Here is a 27,623-nt window from a genome sequence, read left to right as displayed (position 1 = left end):
CCTAGTATTTTTTTTTTTTTTTGAGATGGAGTCTTGCTGCTTCGCTCAGGCTGGAGGGCAATGGCGCAATCTTGGCCCTGCAACCTCCGCCTTCTGGGCTCAAGCAATTTTCTGCCTCAGACTCCCAAGTAGCTGGGATTATAGACACCCGCTACCACACCCAGCTAATTTTTGTGTTTTTAGTAGTGACGGGGTTTCACCCTGTTGGCCAGGCTGGTGTCTAACTCCTGACCTCAAGTGAGCCACCTGCCTCGGCCTCCCAAAGTGCTGGAATTACAGATGTGAGCCACCACACCTGGCCTCTCCTAGTATTTTCACAGAGTCATCGATAGCATCCCGTGTCACTCCTCTTCTCTCCTCTTGTTCCACGCAGCCAGGCCTTCCTCTCCATTAGTCGACTCACACAGAAAAAAGACCCTTTTATATTTCCCCACATCCCACACATTCAGCGTTCCCATGAGGAAGTGACTTTGCTTGAGGGTTTAAAGGATGGCTACATCACAGCCCAGTAGATCCTGTCTTTGAAATCCCCGAGCCCTATCAAAGGTGTTATGCCAAACAGCTGTCCTGGTGGAATCCCACAGCCCAGGTCTTAGCAGCTGACCATTTTTTTCGCCCTGCTTATGTAGTTCATTTGAATGAAACACAGCAGTGCCCCAAGAAGACTTACCTGGAAGAGCCAATCAGTAAGAGCAGTCCCTGAGCCCAAAGTTGGAGGAGAGGAGAGTGAAGTCAAAAGTTGCTTTCATGTCCCAATTTGCATTCTGTCAGTCATTGCCTAAATGAAAATGTTTTTGAAAAAAACAATTTGATTTTTATACCCAGTATCATCAATTCTTTGCGGGAAAGGACCACAGGAAAAAATGAAAGGCATCTATATATAAAATCTTTATTACAGGCAGTATTGGTCCATACACTAACACAATACCAACAGTACAGGTTTAATCTTTCAAAATCATCATTTAAACAGCAAAAGACCAAGAAATAAAATTTGAGTCAATTAATTATTTTTCAAAATATTCTCAATGCACATTATCCTTAATTCCCTTATTATAGTGAAACATACAAATACAGAAAAATACCCCATTTAACAAATACTAGTGTTAAATGGTTATTTGGCTTAAAATCTGAGTTAAGAAAATCCTTTTTAGCAACCTACATACAGATAAGTAGCAAACTTTATTATATTAAACAAATTCATTCTGCTAAAACATGTAAAGAATTTCATCCATCATGTATTCTGATCCCAGTACAAGTGTTGATTCTCTTACCGTCATGATTCTTAATATGAAGGACCAACTCAAAGAGTTGTCCTAGATATAACCTTATCCTCTTCCCCAACACACTTCATCCAAAAGTCTGTTCAACAGATGGCAACCGGGTAGCAGTCACTTCACCATCTGATGCCAATGGTTCCGTGAGAGCGTGGCCAGACCTGTGAAACAGCCCATTTTCCTACCTACTGTGGGTTGCTGCTCAGGAGGAACGATATACGCCAATACAAGCAGAAAATCTGCAGCTCCTCTGCTACGTGCCTTAGAACACTTTCAATTTTTCTGGTCAATGCTCTGATTAGGTATCATACATAAAAGCCAGCATATTAGTTTAAATCTTTAAACAAAAAACTATATTTTCCAAAGTCATTATCATTTGGGGCAATTAAGTGATCTTTTCGTGCTTTGTTGAGCTTCATCTTTAGGGCGTCTCTTCTTTCTTCCCATTCATGAAGTTCGGCATTTCCATGTGCAAATTTACAGCTGCTTCCTTCTGGGCAGGTGCCATTCATATACCTGTGAGGACAAGTCAGCTGCTCAGTGTCCACAAGTTATTTCAAAAAATTGTGCTGTGATTCTTGAAACTGTATGCTTCACTAGCTTTATGATTTGCATACAACTCTTAGTTAGGAACCTCAAGCCTAGAAAGGTAAATATTTTATAGCCATGACATCTACAGCAGAAAAATCAGGCTGGGCACAGTGGCTCACACCTGTAATCCTGGCACTTTGGGAGGCCGAGGCAGGTGGATCACCTGAAGTCAGAAGTTCAAGACCAGCCTGACCAACATGGTGAAACCCCGTCTCTAGTAAAAATAAAATTAGCCAGGCATGGTGGTGCGCGCCTGTAATCCGAGCTACTCAGGACGCTGAGGCAGAAGAATCACTTGAACCCAGGAGGCGGAGGTTGCTGTTAGCCGAGATTGCAACACTGCACTCCAGCCTGGGTGACAGAGCGAGACTCCATCTTAAAAAAAAAAAAAAGCGTTGGGAGGCTGAGGCAGGTGGATCACGAGGTCAAGAGATCTAGACCATCCTGGTCAACATGGTGAAACTCCGTCTCTACTAAAAATACAAACAATTAGCTGGGCATGGTGGCGCGTGCCTGTAATCCCAGCTACTCAGGAGGCTGAGGCAGGAGAATTGCCTGAACCCAGGAGGCGGAGGTTGCAATGAGCCGAGATCGCGCCATTGCACTCCAGCCTGGGTAACAAGAGCGAAACTCCGTCTCAAAAAAAAAAGGAAACATCAGTACTTTATTTAAATGTACTCTGTGAAAAGTATTTACTGATAGGAGAAAAAAGACTATAGTTGTTCCTGATGTAACAGAAATAAATCAGAGGTGGCATTAAGGAAAAAAAATGTCTTCAATAGTTTTAAGGATCACATGGATCTAAATTAGGGAATTAAATACTAACAGTGATTTAACAAAATGAGCAATTCAGAATTATCTAGTTTTTCACTGAAAAAAAAAATTTTTTTTTTTTTTGAGACAGAGTCTCACTCTGTCGCCCAGGCTGGACAGCAGTGGCGCGACTGAGGCTCACTACAACCTCCGCCTCCTGGGTTCAAGTGATTCTCCTGCCTCAGCCTCCCAAGTAGCTGGGATTACAGGCACCTGCCACCATGCCCAGCTAATTTTTGTAGTTTTAGCAGAGATGGGGTTTCACCATGTTGCCCAGGCTGGTCTTGAACTCCTGACCTCAAGTGACCCACCCACCTCACCCACCAAAGTGCTAGGATTACAGGTGTGAGCCACTGTGCCCCACCACACTGAAAAACTTTCTAAGAAAACTTAAAGGAGTTTCACATATTAACATGTTCCTTTGATCTAATTTTTAGATTTTAAATATAATATAAAAGCCATTTCAAATCTGATGAACATTTACTATGAGCAAAGTTTGTGGCAAAGAGTTAGAAAATCACAATGGTGAACTCAAAGGTCATTTGGACGAATTGGAATGAACATACTTCTCTATTCAATTATCCTAAGACACTTCAAATTAGTATTAGAAGACTATTAAATCTTTTCATATAACCTAAGAAGAGTGAAAGGAATGGTTTGATGAGCAACTAAACGCTTTCAGCCAAAACCCAAGAATTCTTCAGGGTCTGTCAGAGCACAGCAACATTAGAACTTTAGCACCCAGATATTCTGGGTCGGGTGACATATCCATTAAAATTTGAGATCAGCAATTTTTACATGGAAAACTTGTAAAAATCTACATACCTATCACAAATACTGAAATACCCTGTTGGGAAGCGGTGCTGCCAGCAGTACTGGTCGTCCTCGGTGTGGAAAACCTTCTCTTTGTGCTTCTCGGAGGAGATGTGGCCCTGCCACTGCTTCTCACTGTTGCAGTTTTTCCCACACATCCAGCAGTGAAAGTCCACCTAATGTGCAGCAAAGACAGATATCCCATCGGTCACTTGATCTAAGATCCAGACTCAATTCCAGAAAGCACAGGCTGGTGGGAGAGCCAGGCAAGACATAAAACTCAGTTTTATGTCCGGGACAAGGGCCCAGACACAGTGGCTCATGCCTGTAATCCCAGCACTTTGGGAAGCCAAGGCGGGCAGATCATGAGGTCAGGAGATGGAGACCTTCCCAGCCATGGTGAAATCCCATCTCTACTAAAATGCAAAAAATTAGATGGGTGTGGTGGCACACGCCTATAGTCCCAGCTGCTTAGGAGGCTGAGTCAGGGGAATCGCTTGAACCCAGGAGATGGAGGTTGCAGTGAGCCGAGATCGTGTGCCACTGCACTCCAGCCTGGTGACAGAGCAAGACACCATCTCAAAAAAAAAAAAGAAGGAAATAGGGACAAGGAAAGGACCACAGCATGGGAAAGCAAGCCACCACTCAGGACAAAGAGAAGAAGGGTGACAAATCCTGCCACCTATCCAGGAAGTCTCCGGTAATGAAGCAATAGTTGCTGGTGTGCAAACAAGGATGTTTGTTGGGAGGACAAGAGGCAGGTGCAAACAAGCATTCAGGAAAGAATTAACACCATGAAGAAAAGCAGAGAGGATGGGAAAGACCAGGCCATGCCAACTCCAAAAGGATGAGCAGCAGCTCCATTCAGTGTGCATGAACTGAGCCCCTGCTACAGCATCAGGAACATAAAGACGCTGCCCCTGTGGGGAACAGACCTATACAAAAGGAACTGTTACGGGGGGATTTAAATGCTACAACAGATGCAAACTCTAAGTGCCAGATAGTATTTCCCAAATGTCCTGGGCAATAATTATCTGCAACACTGGATAAAAACAGATTTGGACTCATTCCATGTGGAGTATAAATGAGACTTTTTATGACTTTCTTTTAGAGACACAGTCTCACTGTCATCCAGGCTAGAGTACCGTGGTGAGATCATAGCTCACTGCTGCCTCGAACTCCTGGGCTCAAAGGATCCTCCCACCTCAGCCTCCCGAGTGGCTAGGATTACAGGTGCAAGCTATCACACCCAGCTCCAAGACTCGTTTTTATTAAACGCCCCTGGTAAGCCTTATTTATTTATTTGTTTGTTTGTTTATTGAGACAGAGTCTCACTCTGTTGCCCAGGGTGCAGTGGAATGATGTGATCTTGGCTCACTGCAACCTCCATCTCCCAGGTTTCAGTGATTCTCCTGCCTCAGCCTCCTAAGTAGCTGGGATTACAGGTGCATGCCACCATGCCTGGCTAATTTTTTGCATTTTTTAGTGGAGATGGGGTTTCACCAAGTTGGCCAAGCTGGTCTGGAACTCCTAACCTTAGATGATCTGCCTGCTTCAGCCTCCCAAAGTGCTGGGATTACAGGCATGAACCACTGTGCCCACCCCCAGGTAAACCTTATGATCCAGCAAGTCAAGGTGACCCTACTCTAGAAGCACTAAGGAGCAGCCAGACATGGTGGCTCATGCCTATAATCACAGCACTTTGGGAGGCTGAGGCAGGAGGAGGCCTTCAGCCCAGGAGTTTGAGACTAGTGTGGGCAACATGGCAAGATCCCCGTCTCTACAAAAAACACAAAAATTAGCCAGGCATGGTGGCGAGCACCTGTAGCCCTAGCTACTCAGAAGGCTGAGGTAGGAGGATGACCTGAGTCTGGGAGGTTGTGGCTGCAGTGAGCCATAAGTGTATTTTGGCCTGGTGACAGAGCGAGACCCTGTCTCAAAAAAAGAAAAAAGAAAGAAAAGAAATAGGAAGAAAAAAAAAAAAATATATATATATATATATAATAAAACAAACATCAAGGAGCACTAGGTAGCAAGGGAATCAAAGGTAGACATTCACAGGGCACGTCACAAGCAAGACACACTGGGCAAGGCCAGGCCGCACCCAAGCCCCACAAGGGGCAGTGAAACTGAATCCAACTGTCTCAATAGACCAAGGTGCCAAAAAACAAAAAATAAGGGCAGTAACACATACACTTACGAAAATTTTTAACAGTACACCAAGCAGAACTGTAGATTATTTAAGAATAAATGTGTCATCCGTAGGTAAACATGGCCTGGAAAAATACACACTGGATCTGTTCCCCCTGGGAAGGGGAACATATGGGGTTCCAACTTTATCTGTAGCCTTTTATTTATTTTACAGAAGGAACCACAACAAATTGTTAACATCAGTTAACTTGCAATGGTGAGCTCAAGATATTCGTTATATTATCCTCTTCACTTTTCTGAAATTTTTAACAGAAAACCAAAACAGTTAACAGACCACTGGTAACTTAATGTCCCCAACAACCAGAGAGGGAGAGGCCAGACTGCAGGCAGTAAGCGGGGAATGTAAGGTCCAGTGGGGTAGACAGCCCACATTCCTGAGCCATCTGCTGGGGCCTCCCACTGGGGAAGAGTCAGAGACTCCTCACACTTCACTAATCCATCAGGGCAACCCCACTGGGAGACGTAATCTACCGAGGGTACCAGGCAAGTAAGGAGAGAAACGAGGACTTGGATTTACAATTCTCTGGCTCCAAAGTCAGAAGGACTGAGGACAGGATTTTTTCACATGAGGAGAACTCATCTAGTGACAGGAAACCATTAGAGAGAGAAGATGAAGACACAGAACAGAGAAGGGCAGGCAGTAACATGCAGCCAGGTTTTGGCGAAGATGGGAAAGAAAAAAAAGGCTCCATCAACAGCTTGGCAAAGTGAGGGGAAATGACCCACAGTACTTACTGTAACTTCAGCATAATCTGTTGGCATGTGAATTTGTTTTCCATTTTCTTTGTTTGACTGACTGGCTACATCTTCACTTTTTTCATTTTTTTGACTCTTTAGCCAGAGTTCATAAAATTGCTCCATATCTTGTACTAAAGAAAAATGAAATACTTTCAGCAGCTGCAACTAAACACCATTTAAATACACACAACTGTGCTCACGTTTTGTATCAGTCAGCATACATTTCAAAAGAAACTCAAGAGGGCTGAAGGAGACTGTTATATTAGACATGGAGAGATCACCCAGTCCAAGCAGCAGGTAAACTCTCATGCATAAGAACTAATTTCAGGTCTGTTAGATGGCAAATGTTAGTTCTCAAGATTAATGAACCCTCCCCCGCATTTGCATAACACTTTGGGGTGTTTAAAACTCAGAAACCATTATAAACGGTATTGCCACAAAAGCCTCAGCACTGCCTCTGTCGCCCTGCATTCATTCCACACTCAGTGTCAGAGCTAGAACCACACAAGGCTACTTACGTGGCTTGGGGGACTTGGAGCTGATATACTCCTCACTGCTTACTGAGAAAGATGAGAAACATACTACTACTGGACCAAGATTCTGACCCTGATGGGAGTCCATCAATCAAGCCACAGTCCCAGCGAGCAGACATGCTGGGCTGCAACTGACAAGACAACCATGACCAAGTCCTGGGCAGTGGCTGCCAGTTGCTTCCTATGGCAAGAATAGGTGTATTCTGCATTATTGCCAAGTGCTACAGCCGAGGTTTCTCAACCTCTGTGCAATTGACATTCTGGTTAGAGAATTCTTTGCTGGGGACATGCCCTGTGCATTACAGGATGGTCAGCAGCATCCCTGGCCTCTACACACCAGATTCCAGTAGCAACTTCTGCCAGTCATGACAATGAAAATGTCTCCAGACATTGCCAAATGTCCCCAGGGAAGGGGAGGTGAGTGGCAAAACTTGTTCCCAGTTGAGAACCACTGTGCTACAAACTCTGGTAATGAGAATCTGGTCAAAACTTGGCTTTGTTGTCTGCTCACGGTTTCTACCAATGTATCATCAGGCAAAGATTAGAGAGAAACTACAACTCTTTCTTCCTTAAGACCAGTGGTGGCAGGAGTCATTGCAAGAGCCTGGTATGCAAGGGCATCTTCAGTATGGCAGGACTGCATGGCCTTACTTTGAGCAAGACAGCTAGAGGGAATCCCCTCCACCCATCAGTGACAGTTTATGTAGTTGGAACATGGCAGGCGACAGTCAAATCTGGTTGATTCTTAAAATCCAGTCTGCGGTCAGTATACCTTTCATCAGTTTACTTAAGATTAAAGAATAATGATCCTTGTAGTAAAACATTTTATGGTCAAAAGTGAAAGGTTGTCTGCAGCTCCTCTCAAAGCCTCTCACAATAAACTTGGAATTTGACCAAGATAAACATTCTTTCCTTGGACCTCTGATTCTGAGTCTGTTTGATTAGTAATGCCTCCCTGAAGAAACCCCCAATTCTAACCTGGTTAATTCAGAGGGCCAACTATTTCCAATACGAGCAGATGATCTGATTTAAACAGTCAAGGAGTAGTGAACTTCCCCCGCCGAGGCCATTTTTTAGGAATCCATCTATTACCTTTAAGGATGCAGACCTATATATTTATATCCAAATCTGACCTAACCAAACACAGATCAGATGGCAGATCCTACTCCACTGAGGCTGTGCCCACATTTTCCAGGCATCACCACCAACAGAGCTACTGATGAAACTGGGTGCAACCGTTTAGAATGCAAACTGCTTTCTGTGTTCACAGGAAGCTGGCATATTTATAGAGAGGAAAGGAACTTTCAGGCAAGCTAGCTCAAGGACACAGCTAAAAGATTAACTTACTCCCATTCTCCTTCATGTAAGTCCAAACTTCTCTTTCCTCAGGACTATGAGCAAAGGAACAGTTTCCAACATATTGACATTTTTTCCCAGAAGCAATATGGTTGCACAGCTGTATAAAGAAATATGAATATGATTAAAACAAAGTACACATAATAAAACTGCCTAATTTTTACATTTAAGCAAAATAAGCATTAATTATCCATGCTAATACTTAGTAATCAAATTCTAAAGTAAGATTAATTTGATTCTATTCAAATTGACTATATGCCCTAAATATATGAAATGACATTGATATTAAGGTTTCTATCTCAAAATTTCTCAAAAGAAAATTTCCAAAACAGAGTAAAGCATGGAACATTTTCTTACAAGCAAACGTCTATAAACTCACTTATTCAGAACATTTAATCTCACAATGAACATCCCTGGCTCTCTCAGTCTGACAGCTCCTGTGTCCCCTGCAGAACACTCATGATTCCTCCACATCAGCACTTGAAAGCAGTAAATGAACTGCAGCCTACTCGAAAGGTTACTAAACAGTGCCCAAAACATTTCAGAAATTTAACTTACTTATAATCAGTACTGGAAGCTAACCTCGGCCAGAATTCACTACATATGCATTATCAGAAGACAATCACCACACTAGCCATACCATGGAGTTACACAGCTTTCAAATAATACCTCTTCAGGTTATTGGTATTTTTATTTAACAAAGTAAACACAGTGATACTGGTAGGAAAATAAAGTGATCATGATCAGCAGAACACAGACTTCCGTAAGAATCATGACCCAGGAACCAAGAAAACCTCCATGACTGAGAGTCCGTTCTTGAATACCATCCACCTACTTGTCTGTAAGGAGCAGAAATCCTAGTATAACTAATTTAATTATTAGCTTATCTTAGTTTGTGCTTCAACGGGAGCTGGCCCTATATTATTTAGCTTACGTGACATTAAATGCTTAGCATCTGTCACGTTTTTCAGAGTTTTTGCTAAAGCTCGAACAGCCCTGTTAACACTGCACATTTCCTGCCTAGGACCAATGTCAGTGACCCCACCCTTAAAGTCTTCTGCATAAAGTCAGTAGTGGATAAAATAGTCATATTCTTTCACCCAACAAACCCCAATAAGTATTTAGTCATATTACTAGGGAAACATTTACCATAGTCGTTTAAAGCTCAATGATAACGAGCAGAGAGAAGAGAAGGTAAAGGAGAAGGCCGGGCACTGTGCTGGGTGTTTACATAACACCATTGCACGTAATTATTCTGATCTTGAAGATGACTGTCCGAGCAAACCACCTGAGTTGTCCTGGACTTTCCTCTTCACGGGAGAGAGGGTCTGGAGAGCATCTAGAGGTAATTCAGTTTGCTTCAGATAAGCAAACTGAGGCTGAATAACTTGACCAGGGCCCTTCTGGCAGGCTTTGAAGCCACTGTCTTTGCACTTCACCACACTGTCTACATACATACACACACACAGCATTTCTTCTTTAAGAAAAAAGGTCCCTTAGTAATACCTAGTATGGCAGGGGAAGAAAAGAGGAAATCAGCTACTGTAATGTCTCACAGTAGTACACCATGTTCGAGAGTCAAGAATAACCAACACTCTAAGCAGCTGCCTCAGGAACCAGGGTTGTTCCTAGTTGTCCTCATTTTAACAAAGTACTTGATATACATATTATCTCCATCATCCTTTAAACCACAAGAAATCAGGGTTACAAATAAACCTCTTTCCCCTTCCTACTTAACCCACTAAAAAATTCTGAGTCTAAAACCACTTTGGATAAAACATAAACATACCACCGCCTTGCAAAGACCATGTTACTTGTGCAAGTTTTATAAAACTGCAAGCTACTGTAGGTGGTGAAAAATACATCTTCAACACTTTCTTGCAGTTCAGAGGGAGGTCTCATTTACAAGGGGACTCTTCAGTCCACCTGCCCTGCTTCTCTGGGCAAAAGGTTCCCTCCATATTTCCTCCATCTGGGGAGACAGCTTACTACCTGTCAATGCTCCAAGTGTCCCTGTCTGCTAACACAAGTGTGAAGTACCTCTAGATGCTCTCCAGATCCTCTCTCTTGTAAAGAGGAAAGTCCAGGAAAACTCAAGTGGTTTGCACGGACAATCATCTGCAAGATCAGGTAAGATGCTACAGTGTACCAAGATGGAATGTGGCACTGCTGAATGAAATACTATCCTAACTTTAAGTTGGTCTAGTATTTTCCAGTTTTTGAAGAGCATGTTCCTTCTAACATTGAACATTTTCCTCTGGGTTACTTTTAGAAAGTCCGATAAAGTTAGGTATCTTGTAGCTAAGTATCCCTTGCTTCAGTAAAGAGACAAGGAATGATAAAAACAAACTCATCAACAGCATTCATAATACTGAAAACCTTGGGTTTGGTATCAAACCAAAGGAATCACAATTAATAAAATTTGCTCCCTCCCCAAAGTAATTCATCTAAAAAGTAAGTTAAATTGTCCCCATAACTTTTCCTCAGATCCACTATCTATTTACTTTTTCCAAGTAACTCATAAAATTCCAATCAATATGAAAACTGCCATGGAACCATACATATACTAAAGGGGAAGGAAAACAAAAGAGGAACCATTGAAATCACATTATTACTGATGAATATTATCTAAAGGCCTTGAGTTTCAATCTGAATTACTACTATAATGATTTGAAATGCCTAATTAAAAAAAAAAGTGGCTTAAAAATTACGTATGTACATCAAACTGTAAAGGCATTTGTTTCTTTGTGGGGAGAGGACGGATGTTCATCCACTTCTTACGTTCAATAGACATCACTCTCATCGCACGCCGGTCTTTGGTCCACCTAAGAAAAATGGAGTTCAGAAAAAAACAAAGACACACAAGCAGAAGACATACACAAAGGGAGAGGCACAAAGTTTGTACCTGAGGAACCAGAGAATTTTTTTATCAATGCTTCTAAAAGAAATGCCTTATGATTCTATATTTTCACTTTCTATTAACATTTACAAACATTCCCTACCAACTCTAAACAAACAGCTGATAAAATACAGGAAAAAAACCCACTACTTTTGAATTCTTATCTACTAGGTCCTAAAAATCTCTTCCCTTATATTTGTAATTACTCCTAAATTAGCTATTTTTCTCTCCTCTCTTCAAAGCTTTAAGCATTTTTCTTATGTGTATGATTTTATACCTATGAAACAGAAAATGACAAAATAGGCATTGTTTCCACACACAATACTTACGAATGCCTTGCTTTTGCACTACAATATTTTCTGTTTTTGTCTGGTTCAATGACTTGACCGTTTCTCAGACACTGGGCACACACAAACTTGATCTTCATATTAAGAGATCCAGGCATTATTTGATTACCAAGTACCTTAAGCAATTAAGAGATTAGTTTTAATGTTTTTAACAGAAAACCAGTTTTCCGACAACAAAATGCCAAATCAACATGTATTTTTTTCACAACAGTATACAATTTTTCAGTTTTGTCTGGCTTGATGACTTGACCATTATGTCTGATAACTAAATCTCCAATTCTTCCCCTAAATGTAACAGAATAACATAAAGGCAAATTATAGATGATACCAAACTTTATTTATTTACTTATTTATTTATTTATTTGAGATGGAGTCTTGCTCTGTTGCCAGGCTGGAGTGCAGTGGCACGATCTCAGCTCACTGCAACCTCCGCCTCCTAGGTTCAAGAGATTCTCCTGCCTCAGCCTCCAGAGCAGCTCTGGGACTACAGGTGCACACCACCACACCTGGCTAATTTTTGTATTTTTAGTAGAGATAGGGCTTCACCATGTTGGCCAGGATGGTCTCGATCTCTTGACCTCGTGATCCATCCACCTTGGCTTTCGAAAGTGCAGAGATTAGAGGCATGAGCTACTGCACCTGGCCCCAAATTTTATGAAACTCATCTTTGATACTGATGACTAGAATTATTTCATTTGGATCGGGGGGTTTAGAGGAGAGCAATGGAAAAATGAGATATGCCACGTGGAAAGGTAACTATAAACATAATCTACCCCCCGCTGCCTTACTCCAAGAATCCACAAAGCCCAGAACCCTAATTGTTTGGTCAATTAAACTAAATACGAAAACAGTGTCCTACGTTCTTGGCAGGCATTGTGGGATGCCTAATTTTTTTTATGATGATCAACTAAAATACAAATTGTTTTTTCACATAAGAATGACTCAACTGAATAAACATTAAGAAAATAACTGGACTGTGTTAAATATATCCAGCAAAAACCAACATCTATCAGGCAATTCCAGAAAGGATACCAAATGCAGAAAGTACACAAGAGAAAGATACCTGCGCTCCAGGTACATTTGCTTCCAAATTCTGCCAATATCGTTTAGATTCTTGAGCAATAGCATCATGTGATATACCTGGGGAATGTACAAGCCTTCCGTTAAATTATATATATAATAACAACAGCCCACCAATCTGGGTGCAGTCAGACTTGGACAGCCATCAACTTCCCAACTATTCTTACACAGCCTAATCCATCACCAAAGATGAATACCACGTTACTCTTTTTTGAAATGGAATATACACAAATACAGCTCTCTGTGCCTTCTGAGGAATCTTTCCTCCCCAAAAATGCGTGTAATAACTCGGATCAGTAATTAATAACATGAGAACACACTCAAAATAGGCAACTCTAAAAATCAAATGAGGCTCAGGACAAAATCAACAGCTTTTCCATATCTGGTTGATGGAGAAGGGTGGGTCTCCAAATTCCTTTTTTTTTGAGACAGTCTTCCTTTATCACTTAGGCTGGAGTGCAGTGGTGTGATATCGGCTTATTGCAACCTCTGCCTCCCAGGTTCAAACAATTCTCATGCCTCGGCCTCCCAGGTAGCTGGGATTACAGGTGCACGCCACCACACTCAATTAATTTCGTATTTTTTGTAGAGATGGGATTTTGCAATATTGGCCAGGCTGGTCTGGAACTCCTAACCTCAAGGGACCCACCCACCTCAGCTTCCCAAAGTAGTGTGATTACAGGCGTGAGCCACCACACTAGGCCCAAATTACTGTTTCATCAAACCCTGACTGCTCTTGAGGAGACATACTTCTGAGTCACACACAAACCTACCTGTTTCATTTTGCATTATCCAGACTTTCAGTTCCACAAGACTATGGGCATAAAAGCACTCATCTTCCCTTAAACAGCCATACCGAACCTCATGTCGACATAAATCAAGCTGACACTGACCATGAAAAGAACGTATTTTGGAGTATTTTACTGTTGTCTCTCGCAAAATGTGGACAAGGCACCTAAGATGAAAACAGTGACATTTTAACACTGTTCTGTCATAGAGTTTTCAAATACACACACATACATACATACATAAAGTTCTACACTGGCAACACATTTTAAATTTTTATCAGAAAAAAAATAACAGGGTCAGGCATGGTGGCTCACACCTGTAATCTCAGCACTTTGGGAGGCCAAAGTGGGTGGATCACCTAAGGTCAGGAGTTCAGGACCATCCTGGCCAACATGGTGAAACCTGTGTCTACTAAAAATGCAAAAAATTGGCCAGGCACGGTGGCTCACGCCTGTAATCCCAGCACTTTGGGAGGCTGAAGAGGGAGGATCACTTGAGACCAGCCTGGCCAACATAGTGAAACCCCGTCTCTACTAAAAATACAAAAATTATCTGGGGATAATGGCGGGTGCCTGTAATCCTAGCTACTCTGGAGGCTGAGGCAAGAGAATCCTTTGAACCTGGGAGGTGGAGGTTGCAGTGAGCTGAGGTCATGCCACTGCACTTCAGCCTGGGCGACAGAGCAAGACTCTGTTTCAAAAAAAAAAAAAAGCCGGGCATGGTGGTGGGCACCTGTAATCCCAGCTACTCAAGAGGCTGAGGCAGGAGAATCGCTTGAACCTGGGAGGTGGAGGTTGCAGCAATCCGAGATCATGCCACTACACTTCAGCCTGGACAACAGAGCAAGATTCTGTCTCAAAAAAAAAAAAAAAAAAAAAAAAAAAAAGATCAAATCACTACATGCAATTGTTGAATTAATGGGGGGGGGGGTACTTATACTTTAAGCCATAAAATACCTAAATTCATACTATGAGAAGCTATACATCAATAATGCTTTTCTGTTTTACATAATATATTATTCACTTCCCAGCCAAATCTACTAAAAGACATTTTTAAATAGTCGTGATTGTTCTTCAAAACAACAACAAATGAGGAAAGGGCAATGCCTGGGCAGACACTACTACTAGTTTTTATTTGGATCTAGAAAAAGAATCTATTTTGTCACATGTCCTTCACATGTATCCCAAAACCTAACATGCAATAAAAAATAAATAAATAATAAAAAAATAAAAAATAAATTAATTAATTTTTTTAAAAAAGAATCTATTTTGTCATTACAGAAATTAGAAACTATCAACATACTTATTGTCTTCAAACTCATGCTTTGTAACCGGGTGAGAACAAGCAGTAGAATTATCTTTATTTCTTTTACTTATCATTCTAGGCTTATGATCAAAACATTTCTGGAATAGAGAGAGAAAGATTATCAAAAAAGCATAATACAAAATATAAATTTTGTACACCCAGAATATTGTCCTAGTTTCAGTATCATTACAAAATTAAATCTCAATATGAAGTTTTAATATTCTGTTTGGTAATTGTAGTAGCTATCATTTACTGAGTGAATGTTTTATCACATGGCAGGACAATACCTCTGGGCTCGTACATACAACTTTACAGTGGAAAAATAAGTTTTGGAAGAACGCACCTCACATAGGAATATAAATTCTCCAAGATGCTCCTGGAGAAGTTTGAATACAGTAAGGTTAATCTTTCCATTGCCACCAAAGAAAGCCTCGCGGCTGAAAGCCCCCTTCCGCTCCAGTGTCCATACATCTATTTCCTCTTGGCAATAAGCAAACGTGCAGTGGCCTGAATATCGACATTCCTCCTCAGCAGCAACATCTAGAAAGATAGCCAATGGAAAGACATTGAAAATATGGCAATTGGCCTGTACTCCCAGCTACTTGGGAGGCTGAGGTGGGAGGATCCTTTGAGCCCAGGAGTTTGAGGCTGAGGTGAGTGATTATCTCGCCACACTACACTCCAGTCTGGGCAACAGAGCAAGTCCCAGTCTCAAAACACACCAAAAAAGAAATGATAGTAATTGTTTCCTTAAAGCCAATGAATATTAGTAACATTTAGGGCATCATTTGAACTTGTAAAACAATTCATGGACAGCCTCAAACAATGATACGCATATTATTATCTGGGGATGGATGGTATCAACTCTTAAAAAAAAAAATACCACAAGCCTTAATTGTTTTTATTACAGACTGTGAGAAAAGCCTTGATACTCTCATGGACTACACCTCAGTTGAAAAAAAAAAATCATTCAAAGCTCATTCACATGAACTTGTTTGACAACATGAAATACCAAGTTCTCTCAGAAGCATCCTAACTACTTTTCAAAACTTCAGCTTAGTGTTTTGATTCTGTTTAGAGAGAACTTAAGGTCTAAGACAGTATTCTGTTTAAACCCTGGTCACAGGCCAGGTGTAGTGGCTAACACCTGTAATCCCAGCACTTTGGGAAGCTGAGGGAGGCAGATCACTTGAGGTGAGGACTTCAAGACGAGCCTAACCAACGTGATAAAGCCCATCTCTACTACAAAATACAAAAATTAGCTGGGCATGATGGCACATGCCTGTAATTCCAGCTATTCAGTAGCTGAGTAATGAGAAAATTGCTTGAACCTGGGAAGAAGCAGAGGTTGCAGTGAGTTGAGATCATGCCAGTGCACTCCAGCCTGAAAGACAGAGTTAGACTCTGTCACAAAAAATTAAAAAAAAAATAAATAAAGTAAAATAAAACCTTGGCCAGTGCAGTGGCTCATGCCTGTAATCCTAGCACTTTCGGAAGCCAAGGCAGGCCAGCGGTTCACTTGAGGCCAGGAATTTGAAACCAGCCTAGGCAACATAGCGAAACTCTATCTCTAAAATACAAAAATTAGGCAGGCATACTAGCACATGCCTGTGTTCCCAGCTACTCAGGAGGCTGAGGCAGAAGAATCACCTGAACCCAGAAGGCAAAGGTTGCACTCCAGTGTGGACGACAGAGTGAGACCCTATCTCAAAAAAGAAAAAAAAAAACTAAAAAGGACAGTAAAAACAATATAAAAAATATTAACATCTCCATCCAAGGAACTTGCTATTAGCTCTAAACATTTTTTATAACAGTCAATAATGTTCTAATAACATAATGTAATAAATTACATATTAATAGATGTAATAAATTAATGTAATAAATTACATAATAAATGTAGCAGGCACAGTCCTATACCACATACTGACATTTCAGTCAGCTACAGACTTTATATATAGTAGTGGTCCCATAAGATTAATACGTTTTTACTGTACTTTTTCTATGTTCAGATACACAAATAGCATTGTGTTACAGTTGCCTACAGTATTCAGTACAGTAACATGCTGTACAAGTCTGTAGTTGGGGAGCCATTGACTATGTCATGGACAGGCCAGGTGTGTCACAGGCTACACCATCTAGGTTTGTGTAAGTACTGTGTGATGTTCCCCTAATGATGCATTTTTCAGAATGTATCCCTGTCATTAAGCTATGCATGACTGTAGTTCATCACTTATGTAATGTATACCAATTAAGGAATTACAATATACCTTTACATATATAATATGGTCCTTCATAATTTGTTTTTGTCGGTCTTGGACGTATTTTTTTCCATGATTTATCTTCAACATTCTTTATCCTACCAATTAAAATATCTTTCTTACACTTATGATCTATATTAGCATGGTAAGTGAAATCCATTAACTTGGGGCCTGAAAAAGATGTAAAGAGGATTGCTCATATGTGCAAAAAATATTACAGGTAAATTTATAAGCAGACATGAACAGATGAACATCAATTATTAAATTCCAACAGAAATCCCACTTCCACAACCCTAAAATGTACGTAGGCTACTAAGGTGATTTTTGCCTTTTATGCTATATCAGACAACACAATATTCTATTCAACACCACTCCTGCCAAAACAATACCCTTACTTAACTAGCAGGGAAATAATCTGGAGAAGAATTTTGGTGGCTTATAAAAGTAAAGAACACTGTTAAAGTAAGAAAGAATGAAGTTGACTCCAGATCAGAATAAACTGTGTTTATGTCACTTGATTTAAGGGTAAAGATATGAAATAAGCTAACAAAAAGTATTTAATTTCCATATACACAGTATGGTATACTTACAATGCTTTTTGCTAGTCCTTGCTTTATTTGAAAATAAGCAACTTCTTAAGTATATACTGAGAACATAAGGAGTTTCATTAAAATTTCAATAAGCTTCCAAAAATAGGTAAATATTCTATTCTACATGATTCTATAAATAAAATTACATCAAGTAAGAGCAGAGACTTATCCTATTAGACTCCAAAGGCACTAAATCAGTAACTGCTACTTTTTTGGAAGAATTCAAAATACGGATGGAAGAACCACAGTAACTGATGTTGTTCACATGTATTTACAAATTCCTAAGAACTTTCAAAGTTATGAGCAATTAGTTTAATACTCTCTGCTTATTAATTTGTCCTGACCTGATTTTACAAAACAGATCTGGCAAGCTTGTCTCAATTCATGGGTTCCTTCAAGGGGATGTCTTGGAGTCACTGATGAAGACGGTTTGGTAACTGCACTTCCAAAAAAGTTTCCAAAGTCATTTCTAGGCTGACTTGAAATTCCCAGGAAATTTTCAGAAGCAAACAAACTACCTGGTCCATTCATCTGCAAGAAACATAAGAAGAAGAAAAAAAAAAACAGCCAACAAATATTGCATTATCACTGAAGAAAGGAACTTAATTCATCTGAAAAATAAAACAGTCTTCATAAACTGAGGTCAGTACTATTCCATCCTTAATGCTCTTCTATCTTAAAAACTGTCTCTTTCTACATTTTCCTCTCTTTGGGTTTCTAGGCACCCACCCACCCCCCAACTTTTTGGATCCTCCATATTATAAGTAACAAGTTCTTCTGCAAAAGTACACACACTTTACACGCCCTGATCTTATATTTCCTTGATTTGTTTATGCTGTGCTAAAGAATCTTATACTGTCTGCAATACTGATTACTTTGCTATGACAGATCAAGTCTTAAACACAGAGCTGTTATTACTAGATGTTCCAGAAGTCTTACTGTAACACAATTTCCTACGGCACACACAAAATTTAAGGGAGACTGTCATGTTCATTCAAATAACTCAGTTACTTAAGTAACTATTTTCAATTCAAGAGATGTATTTACAAAAGAGGAAGTGGCACTTACAAGTAAAAGGGAAGAATTACTGTTGTTAAGCGGTGTTCCCTCTCTAGAAGTTGAGGTGGACAGATCTAAAATAATAAAAAAACTTCAACAGACCTTTTCATTCTAATCATGTAATAAGAACATCAGGGCTTAGTAGTTTACTGGCTATGGCCTCCCACGCTATTCTCCCATCCCAGTGCCTAGAAACTTTCTTGCTCAATGTTGATACCCAAAGAGGGCTCTAGAGTCTGTTTTCCTCTAGAAACCAAGGGTACAGTCAAAGAAATTTAAATAAAAACCTAAATTCAGAGAAATAAGCTAAGGCAGGGCCCACCAAGTGCGACTGCTTAAAAAACCAAGAAAATTCTTCATATTTAAAAATGAGAAAAGAGCCTTTCCTTTTGAAAATATGAGGCCGGGTGCAGTGGCTCACACCTATAATCCCAGCACTTTGGGAGGCCGAGGAGGGCAGATCACTTGAGGTCAGGAGTTTGAGATCAGCCTGGCCAACATGGTGAAACCCCATCTCTACTGAAAATACAAAACAATTACCCAGGCATGGTGGCAGGTGCCTGTAACCCCAGCTACTCAGGAGGCTAAGGCAGGAGAATTGCTTGAACCCAGGAGGTGGAGGTTGCAGTGAGCCAAGATCTCGCCACTGCACTCCAGCCTGGGCAACAGACTGAGGCTGTCTCAAAAAAAAAAAAAAAGAAGAAGCAGGAACTGACCATAACATTTAAAAAAATCAGTAAAGTTTTCAATTACTTTCTCCTTTTTTTTTTTTTTGAGTCAGGGTCTCATCCTGTCACCCATGCTACAGTAGAGAGGCACGATCTTGGCTCACTGCAGCCTCAACCATCAAGGAATCCGCCCACCTCCACCTCCTGAGTAACTATCACAGGTGCACGCCACCACACCCAGTTAATTTTTATATTTTTTGTAGAGACAGGGTTTCACTATGTTTCCCAGGCTTGATCTCAAACTCCTGAGCTCAAGTGATCCTCCTGCCTCGGCCTCCCAAAGTGCTGGGATTACGGGCATGAGCCACTGCGCCCGGCCTACTTTCTTTTTCTTAGTCTACCACTCAATTATTCTCTCTGCCCTCCGTCTCCCATATATTTTAATTTCTTCAGTTGTAAATCTTTAAGTCAATTATGTAAGATTTTTGCCCTTTTAGTCATGTAACAATGCCTTCAAAAAAATATTTTTCTGGTGACTGTCTGAAGTATGTATGTTAAACCTAGGATGACAGAAACAGGAGTCAGACCCCAAACTCAGCACAAGTAAAGTTAAAGCAGCAGCCACGGTTTACTGAGCTCCACAGATGAAACCTAAAATAGACACATCTAACTGCTATCATTCTAAACACTGATTAAATTAGTGTTTGTCTAGTTCAGAATTAAATAGCATAGCCTGTCTCTAATACCCTTTAAGATGAGATACACCTTTATGGGAGAATACATTAATAGTCATTTCACCCCCAAAACAATAAACTCCCAGCTTAACAAAACTATCCTACAGAAACACAAGTGCCACACACATTTCTCTTCTCATGCCTTTGTTCCTGGATCTCCAGAATGGCACAGCTAAGTCAAGGTGAATTTAAAACTGAAGGCTTAGTCTTTATACTTTTAGCTACCATGAAAATAATTCAAATGTCTACTACCTAGAATTAGTTAAATAATTACCACATAAACATTTCGTTTTTAGAAAATTAACTGCAATTGCTTACAATTTAGATTCGGTTCTTACCTCGTTTTGATTCACTCATTGAAAATGAATTTAAAGAAGAACAAAAATCTTCTAAGGATGAAGTCAAAGGTGGATAAAATTCTGAGAAGGAGGGTGGAGGAGCATACCTCGCACCAATGGGTAAGGTTCCTAACAGAGATGCCGAAAAGGGCATGCTAGGAGAGACACTGGCTGTCTGAAGGGGTCCTCGGACTAATGCTGATGGCTGCAGAAGAAAAAAGATGTGATTAAAATTCATGAAGCTGTCACGGGTTTGGCTGAACTAGTTTCAACAATTGCAAATAAAAGCATTACTACACTGGGCAATCATGTTACATAACAAAGTTTAGACTAGGCATGGTGGCTCCCGCCACCTAGCACTTTGGGAGGCCAAGGCGGCGGATTACCTGAGCTCGGGAGTTCAAGAACAGCTTGGGCAACACGGTGAAACCCTGTCTCTACTAAAATACAAAATATTAGCTGGGCATGGCGGTATGTGCCTGTAGTCCCAGCTACTCGGGAGGCTGAGGCAGGAGAATAGCTTGAACTGGGGAGGCGGAGGTTGCAGTGAGCCGAGATTGCGCCATTGCACTCCAGCCTGGACAACAGAGCAAGACTCTGTCTCTAAACAAACAACCTAACAACAAAAACAACAACAACAAAAAACAAAGTTTAAATCAGAATCAAGATTCATTTAAAATAATTTTAGTTACAGAGCTTGTTTCTTTTCAACAATAATTTTTAAAAACAATCGAGGTGGGATGTATAACTTTATTTATTTTTTTTTTTTTTGAGATGGAGTCTCACTCTGTCACCCAGGTTGGAGTGCAGGGCACAATCTTGGCTAACTGCAACCTCCGCCTCTGGAGTTCAAGCAATTCTCCTGCCTCAGTCTCCTGAGTAGCTGGGACTATAGGCACGCACCATCAAGCCCAGCTAATTTTTGTATTTTTAGCAGACATGGGGTTTCACCATGTTGGTCAGGCTGGTCTCAAACTCCTGACCTCAAGTGATCCACCACCTAGGCCTCCCAAAGTGCTGGGATTACAGGCGTGAGCCACCACGCCCAGACAGATGTCTTAACATTTTAATCCAAATGTTACATTCATGTTTCATCTACAAAACTTCTTTATGCTTCCCTACCCTTACCTGACTATAAGGCTCATAAGAATCTCCATCACTAAAGAGGAATTGTGGGATATATGTGTGGTGCAGTGGGAGGTTAGGTGATCCACAGAAGGGAGCTGGAGAAGCCCATGAGGACTGGGACAACCTTTCTGGAGGTGTGAACTTACAACTGGACGAGAACACACAACTCTAACTTCCCCAGACCCCATGAAAGCTGTGACTTACTGAGAGCTTCCACGTACCTTACATTATGGTATCATATGCTATCTACTTGGTTATTACAACAGCTCTTTCAGATACGTCCTACTGTGATCTCCATCACACAGATGAGGAAAATGATGTACTATAGTGAAGTAACTTGCCCAGTATCACAGAGCTGGTAAAAATCAAATCCAGCTCTGTCAACCTTTCACACACTGACATCATACATTTCACCAGCCCTGGAAACCAACTCGGAATTTCTCCCTCTCATCATCATCATACTACCACTGCTACTACTAATTTATTATGCTTTATGGCAGAGACAGAAAGTCTTTTTTGTTTCTGTTTTTCTGAGACAGAATGTTGCACTGTTGCCCAGGCTAGAGTGCAGTGGCATGATCTTGGCTCACTGCAACCTCCACTGCCTAGGTTTGAGTGATTCTCCTGCCTCAGCCACCCAAGTAGCTGGGATTACAGATGTGTGCCACTACGTGCAGCTAATTTTTGTAATTTTTGGTAGAGGCAGGGTTTTGCCATGTTGGCCAGGCTGGTCTGGAACTCCTGGCCTCAAGTGATCCACTTGCCTCAGCCTCCCAAACTGCTGGGATTACAGGCGTGAGCCATTGCACCTGGCAAAAGAGTCTTTCTATAAAGGGATAGATACTAAGTATTTTATGCTCTGTAGGCCCCATGGTCTCTGTTTCAAGGACTCAGCTATGCTGTTACAATGCAAAAGCAGCCACAGACAGCACATAAAATGAATAGTCACAGATGTGTTCCAGTACAATTTTACTTAAGGACCCTGAAATTGGAATGTCCTATTTTTATTGATTGAGACAGGGTCTCGCTCTGTTGCCCAGGGCTCACTGCAGCCTCAACCTCCTGGGCACAAGTGATCCTCCCCGCTCTGCCTTCCAAGTAGCTGGGACCACAGGCACACATCACTGTCCCAGGCTGTTTCTAATTTTTTGTAGAGATGGGGCCTTGCTATGGTTACCCAGGCTAGTCTCATATAATTTTCATGTCACAAAATATTGTTCTTTTTTTGTTCTTCTCCCAACCATTTAAGAATTGTAAAAAATATTCTTAGTTTGCAAGCCATACAAAAACAGGTAGTAGGCCAGATTTCGCCTGTGGGTTATAGTTGGCTGAACGCTCTTTTCAAGTATGTGGTTACTAGAAAATTATCTTTAAGAATAAGAAGTCCTTAATCTATAAAACTCATGTTTTCTTAAATATCAAATGCCTATTTTTTATCAGAATGTTATATTTCCTCTTTGCATAATATGTGATCCCAAGATGAACTGAAAAACAATCGGCTAATTACTAGATAGCATTGTTTCTTTTTTATTTCAAAATGATCAAATTAACTAGTTCCATTAGAGAAAAACAAAAAAAAACTCTCAAGGGAAAAAAAAAACAAAAAACAAATTTAGCCTATAAGCACTCTGAAAAAGTCTATCAAGTTATATTACAATTTAAAAAAAATTAACCCTGTCTTCAGAAAAAACTTGAGCAACACTGAAACTTACCATAACAGTTTCATTAGTTTCAGGTGCAGAATCAAGGAGGTCATCTAGTTCATCTCCAAGGACCATATCTCCATCATCTAGAAAAGCTTCCGGCATAGTGAAGGGCATCTTTCCTCCGTTTGCCAGCACTGCACTCTCTTCCACTTGCAGTGGCAAAATAGAAGTTAAGGACATAACGGGAACTGAGGCCAGCTCACTTCCAACTTCATGAGAAAAACTGGATGCGGGTAAAGAGACGACAGGAACTGCTTCTTGCCTTGGAGTTAATAAATCTGTGACACAGATGGAAATGTACTCAGTCACTTTCATTGTACTTACAAAATAATAGCATTAATCCCCAATAATAGAGATATGAAGATGAAAATATGAAGGCAATTATAAAAATAATAAAATTGATGGTAAAGTATTTCCAAACAGACACAAGTCACTTGTGAAAACTTATCCTTCTTTCACAAATGCCTGCACCTCTTTTTGGGCACAGCTGTCAGATGGTGGCAAGGCTAGAGTGTCAGTGATTGCTTACTAACATCCAACCGTTGCCAATCACCTGCTGGCACAACCAAAGGCACAAAGGGAGTGTTGGAAATCATTCACTTTAATATTATGTATTCATATGAATATAACCACACATCCATTTTATTTGACAACAATACATCACATACAAAGATATCAGGTACAAAGCTGGCACTATTCAAACCGTTAAGATGATACATGAAAACATACCTGGCTCAATATCTTCCACAGAGTAGTTCGAAGCCTAGAAATTAAACCAAACATTGGGTCATAATACTTTCAGGATTCTAAACCATAAAACAATTGGTAAAACTCACCCTAGGCAGGGCGCAGTGGCTCACACCTGTAATCCCAGCATTTTGGGAGGCCAAGGAGGGTGGAGCACCAGGTCAGGAGTTTGAGACCAGCCTGGCCAACATGGTGAAACCCCGTTTCTACTAAAAATACAAAAATTAGCCAGGCATGCTGCCAGGCGCCTGTAATCCCAGCTACTTAAAAGGCTAAGGCAGGAGAATTGCTGGAACCCAGAAGGCGAAGGTTGCAGTGACTCAAGATCGTGCCACTGCATTCCAGTCTGGGTGACAGAGCAACACTCTGTCTCAGAAAAAAAAAAAAAAAGAAAGAAAGAAAGAAAAAAACTCACCCTAAGAGAGCAAGGTTTCCACAGGAATTTAACTCCCAGTTAAGATCCAAGAAATGAATGGAACACACAAACCTTTATACACATGGTGTTAGGTGAGGTGCTAGTCTAGCAGTGCTGCCACTTATTTCTTGTGGACCAGCAATTTCTCAAAGGCTGTTCAGCAGTATACCAGGCACTAATCTGGCCACCATTCACTGCCCAACTCACAATAGCTATTAGCATCCTAATAGCCCCAAGATGACTTACTTTAAAATTAAAAAAAAAAAAAGAACAAACACAAAAACCTTTGTTAATTTTATCACAAATGACTCCCAAAACTAGTATCTGGCCCTGAACCACTCTTTTGCACTGAAATCTAACATCTATTAACATCCTGTAAAACGCTCTACTGGAGCATTCAGGAAATGCTGGTTACAGCTAAAATATATTACTTGAGTTGTAGGTTTTCTTTGTAAAGTGACTGAAAGTGGCCAGAAGAGAGGTGGCTGATGCCTGTAACCCCAGAACTTTGGGAAGCCAAGGCAGGAGGAACACTTGAGCTCAGGAGATAGAGGCTAGCCTGAGCAACATGGTGAAACCCCATCTCAACAAAAAATACAAAAATTCACCAGGCATGGTGTTATGTGCCTGCGGTCCCAGCTACTTGGGCAGCTGAGGTGGGAGGATCACTTGAGCCCCGGAGATGGAGGTTGCAGCTAGTCAAGATCATGCCACTGCACTCCAGCCTGGGCAACAGAGCAAAACCCTATCTCAAACAAATAAATAAATGTGGTGACAGGAAGCTATAGCCAATTACATGTTTAAGGAATAAAAAGGTTCCAAAAACAAACACACACCAAAAATACCAAAAGCAGAATTGTTCCCATCCTTCCCTTTAAAAAAAATTATAATTTTTACAGAAAAAGTAACTTTACCTTGGTAGCCCCATCCCCAGGAACTGATTTTAATGAGAGCTGGAATAAATAAAGACACTAATTTAGAAACAGAACTGACTCCAAGTTACAAAACAAAATGAAAACACCTTATGGAGAGAATGTCAGCTTACTTCGGCTCTGACATATGCTTTTCTTATTTTAAATCCCAATTTCTGAGCTAGTTCTTGAGTTAGTTTTATTACATGCTCATCCTGAAAAAAATAAGTATGTATAATTAATGAAGGGTTACATTTACTAACCATGAAGAAGAATAGGCAAAACAGTGACTTTTCCTGTCAAGAGATCCGCTTCATTAGCAATTATACCCAACTGAAGCAGGTTGATGGATGACTGGAAAATTTAACTCTTTAAATGCCATTTCTTATTATGTAAATGGTTATGATACAAACAAATAAACTATAAATTCCATACCTGAGGCACTGCTAAGGAGCACTTTGCTACAGCATCATAAGCCTTTCTGTATCTTCCTAAATCACTTAAAGCCTTAGATTTCCGATACAGAGCTTTGCAGTTACTGGCATTTAAACTGAGAACTATATTGCAGTCTTCCAAAACTTTATCATGGAAACCCTGGGGTGTAAGACCAAAGAATAAAGTCAGCAATCAAATAATTCATTTCTTGCACTAAGGCCTTCCTGTAATGAAAACAAATTAATACTCCATCCTATTACCCTCCCTCTAAACTCCAAGTTAGCAGTATTACTTTTAACTTTTTAAATTATTTTATGAAAATTTCAAATACACAAAAGTAGAAAGAATATCATGAATACCCATGTACCCACCACCCAGGTCAGACAAATGCTAATATTTGGCCAGAAAGTCCACAGAACTTCAAGAAGTAAAGCTTTCCAGACCTAACTGATATCCCCAAGTGTCCCTCTCCTATTCTCTCCTCTGTAGTTACCCTTTTCTGGAGTAATTAAGATGTCAAACAGAAACGTAACTCCCAAACAGCTAACTGATAAGGAATATATTACCGAAAACAAAATAAATAATCAGTGAATGTTCTTTAACAAAAAGCTAGGTGACAACATGGATATTTTTCTTAAATTCATGGTCAAATTTTACTGAGTGTCCATAGTGAAAATTAAAAGCATTTCAGAAAGGTCACAGTGGCTCATGGCTGTAGTTCCAGCACTTTGGGAGGCCAAGGTGGGTGGATCACCTGAGGTTAGGAGTTCAAAACCAGCCTGGACAACATGGTGAAACTAAAAATACAAAAATTAGCCAGGCGTGGTGGTGGGCACCCGTAATCTCAGCTACTTGGGAGGCTAAAGCAGAAAAATCACTCTAACTTGGGAGGCAGAGGATGCAGTGAGCCGAGACTGTGCCACTGTATTCCAGCCTGGGTGACAGAGTGAGACTCCATCTCAAAAATTAAAAAGAAAAACAGAAAAAAAAAACCACTTCAAAAGCTTTTTAAGCTTAAAAATGTGAAACTCTAGTGTTAATTCCTTTGAAGACCAATTACTATTTCTCGATTAAAAAAAAAAACTTGTAAGAGGACTAACTGGACCTTGACTAAGATGTTAACTGCGAACACGGATACCCGAAAGACACTGATCTGTGAAGGCCTGTATCTTCCCAGGATGACTTTTTTATAAGCAGACACACCATCAAAAGCCATACTCAAATGGGAATCGTCAAGAACCAGTAACTAAGGAATAAATTATTTCTTAAATCCCTAACCTTTTGTCCAAAGCTAATTTTTAAAGCCTCAGGCCACTCTAAAAGCAGGTAATATGACTTTCTTAAAAACTTAAATTAAGAAATTTACTTTTATTAATGTACTAAGTCATCGAAAAAAAATTTTTCACTCTACAAACATTTTAAAAATTACAACTCACCATATTAGAATAGCAGGCAATACGATTTATATATAGTTTTTCAATTATTTCTTTGGGGATTAAAATTTCTTCAGACTTTGCATAATCAGCTATATTCAAAGCTTCTGTGTACTGGCTTATCGAGTTGTTCCAATCACGTTCCCGATAAACGTCATTTCCTTCATTAAAAAGATTTCTCACGAGAGCATGCAAATATACCTAAAAAAAGAAAGTTACCACTTTAAGCCTTTTATCTAACAAGATATGGTATAATTAAATTTTAATTTTTATACCCAAAACTTGAGAAGAAGCAATCTGATAGAACAGCAGCACTGCTCTAAGAAATTGTGAGATGCAGCCCAAGTCACTGCTATCTCAGCTAGGGATTCTATCTTGCTGGCTTTTTCAAGGGGAAATTCAGTTTCTCATTATTAAGAAAAAAATGTATCACAAGGTCAGAAGTTCAAGAC

The 27,623-nt window shown here is 40.3% G+C and overlaps 1 protein-coding gene across 2 annotated transcripts in view; it reads right to left on the bottom strand.

Moving 5' to 3' along the window:
- Positions 1 to 864: 864 nt before the first annotated feature.
- ZC3H7A (zinc finger CCCH-type containing 7A) overlaps positions 865 to 27,623 on the bottom strand; it is a 43,279-nt gene continuing 16,520 nt past the window's right edge. For both annotated transcript variants that reach the window (XM_064362494.1, XM_012453208.3), the window contains 20 exons: positions 27,175 to 27,372; positions 25,739 to 25,897; positions 25,438 to 25,518; positions 25,307 to 25,345; positions 23,960 to 23,993; positions 23,237 to 23,508; positions 20,397 to 20,601; positions 18,666 to 18,730; positions 17,942 to 18,128; positions 17,017 to 17,178; positions 15,093 to 15,289; positions 14,747 to 14,847; positions 13,429 to 13,610; positions 12,639 to 12,715; positions 11,558 to 11,691; positions 11,049 to 11,154; positions 8,321 to 8,429; positions 6,438 to 6,571; positions 3,504 to 3,667; positions 865 to 1,790 (listed from right to left, as the gene is read on the bottom strand). In XM_064362494.1, the coding sequence (XP_064218564.1) occupies positions 1,601 to 1,790; positions 3,504 to 3,667; positions 6,438 to 6,571; positions 8,321 to 8,429; positions 11,049 to 11,154; positions 11,558 to 11,691; positions 12,639 to 12,715; positions 13,429 to 13,610; positions 14,747 to 14,847; positions 15,093 to 15,289; positions 17,017 to 17,178; positions 17,942 to 18,128; positions 18,666 to 18,730; positions 20,397 to 20,601; positions 23,237 to 23,508; positions 23,960 to 23,993; positions 25,307 to 25,345; positions 25,438 to 25,518; positions 25,739 to 25,897; positions 27,175 to 27,372 (2,796 nt within the window). In that variant the 3' untranslated portion in view covers positions 865 to 1,600. The remainder of the gene's footprint in view (positions 1,791 to 3,503; positions 3,668 to 6,437; positions 6,572 to 8,320; positions 8,430 to 11,048; positions 11,155 to 11,557; positions 11,692 to 12,638; positions 12,716 to 13,428; positions 13,611 to 14,746; positions 14,848 to 15,092; positions 15,290 to 17,016; positions 17,179 to 17,941; positions 18,129 to 18,665; positions 18,731 to 20,396; positions 20,602 to 23,236; positions 23,509 to 23,959; positions 23,994 to 25,306; positions 25,346 to 25,437; positions 25,519 to 25,738; positions 25,898 to 27,174; positions 27,373 to 27,623) is intronic.

This window comes from Aotus nancymaae, unplaced genomic scaffold, assembly GCF_030222135.1.
Source record: "Aotus nancymaae isolate 86718 unplaced genomic scaffold, 86718_ANA_hifiasm-v0.15.2.pri h1tg000049l, whole genome shotgun sequence".
Taxonomy (NCBI): domain Eukaryota; kingdom Metazoa; phylum Chordata; class Mammalia; order Primates; family Aotidae; genus Aotus; species Aotus nancymaae.
This window is presented reverse-complemented; position numbering and strand designations above follow the sequence as displayed.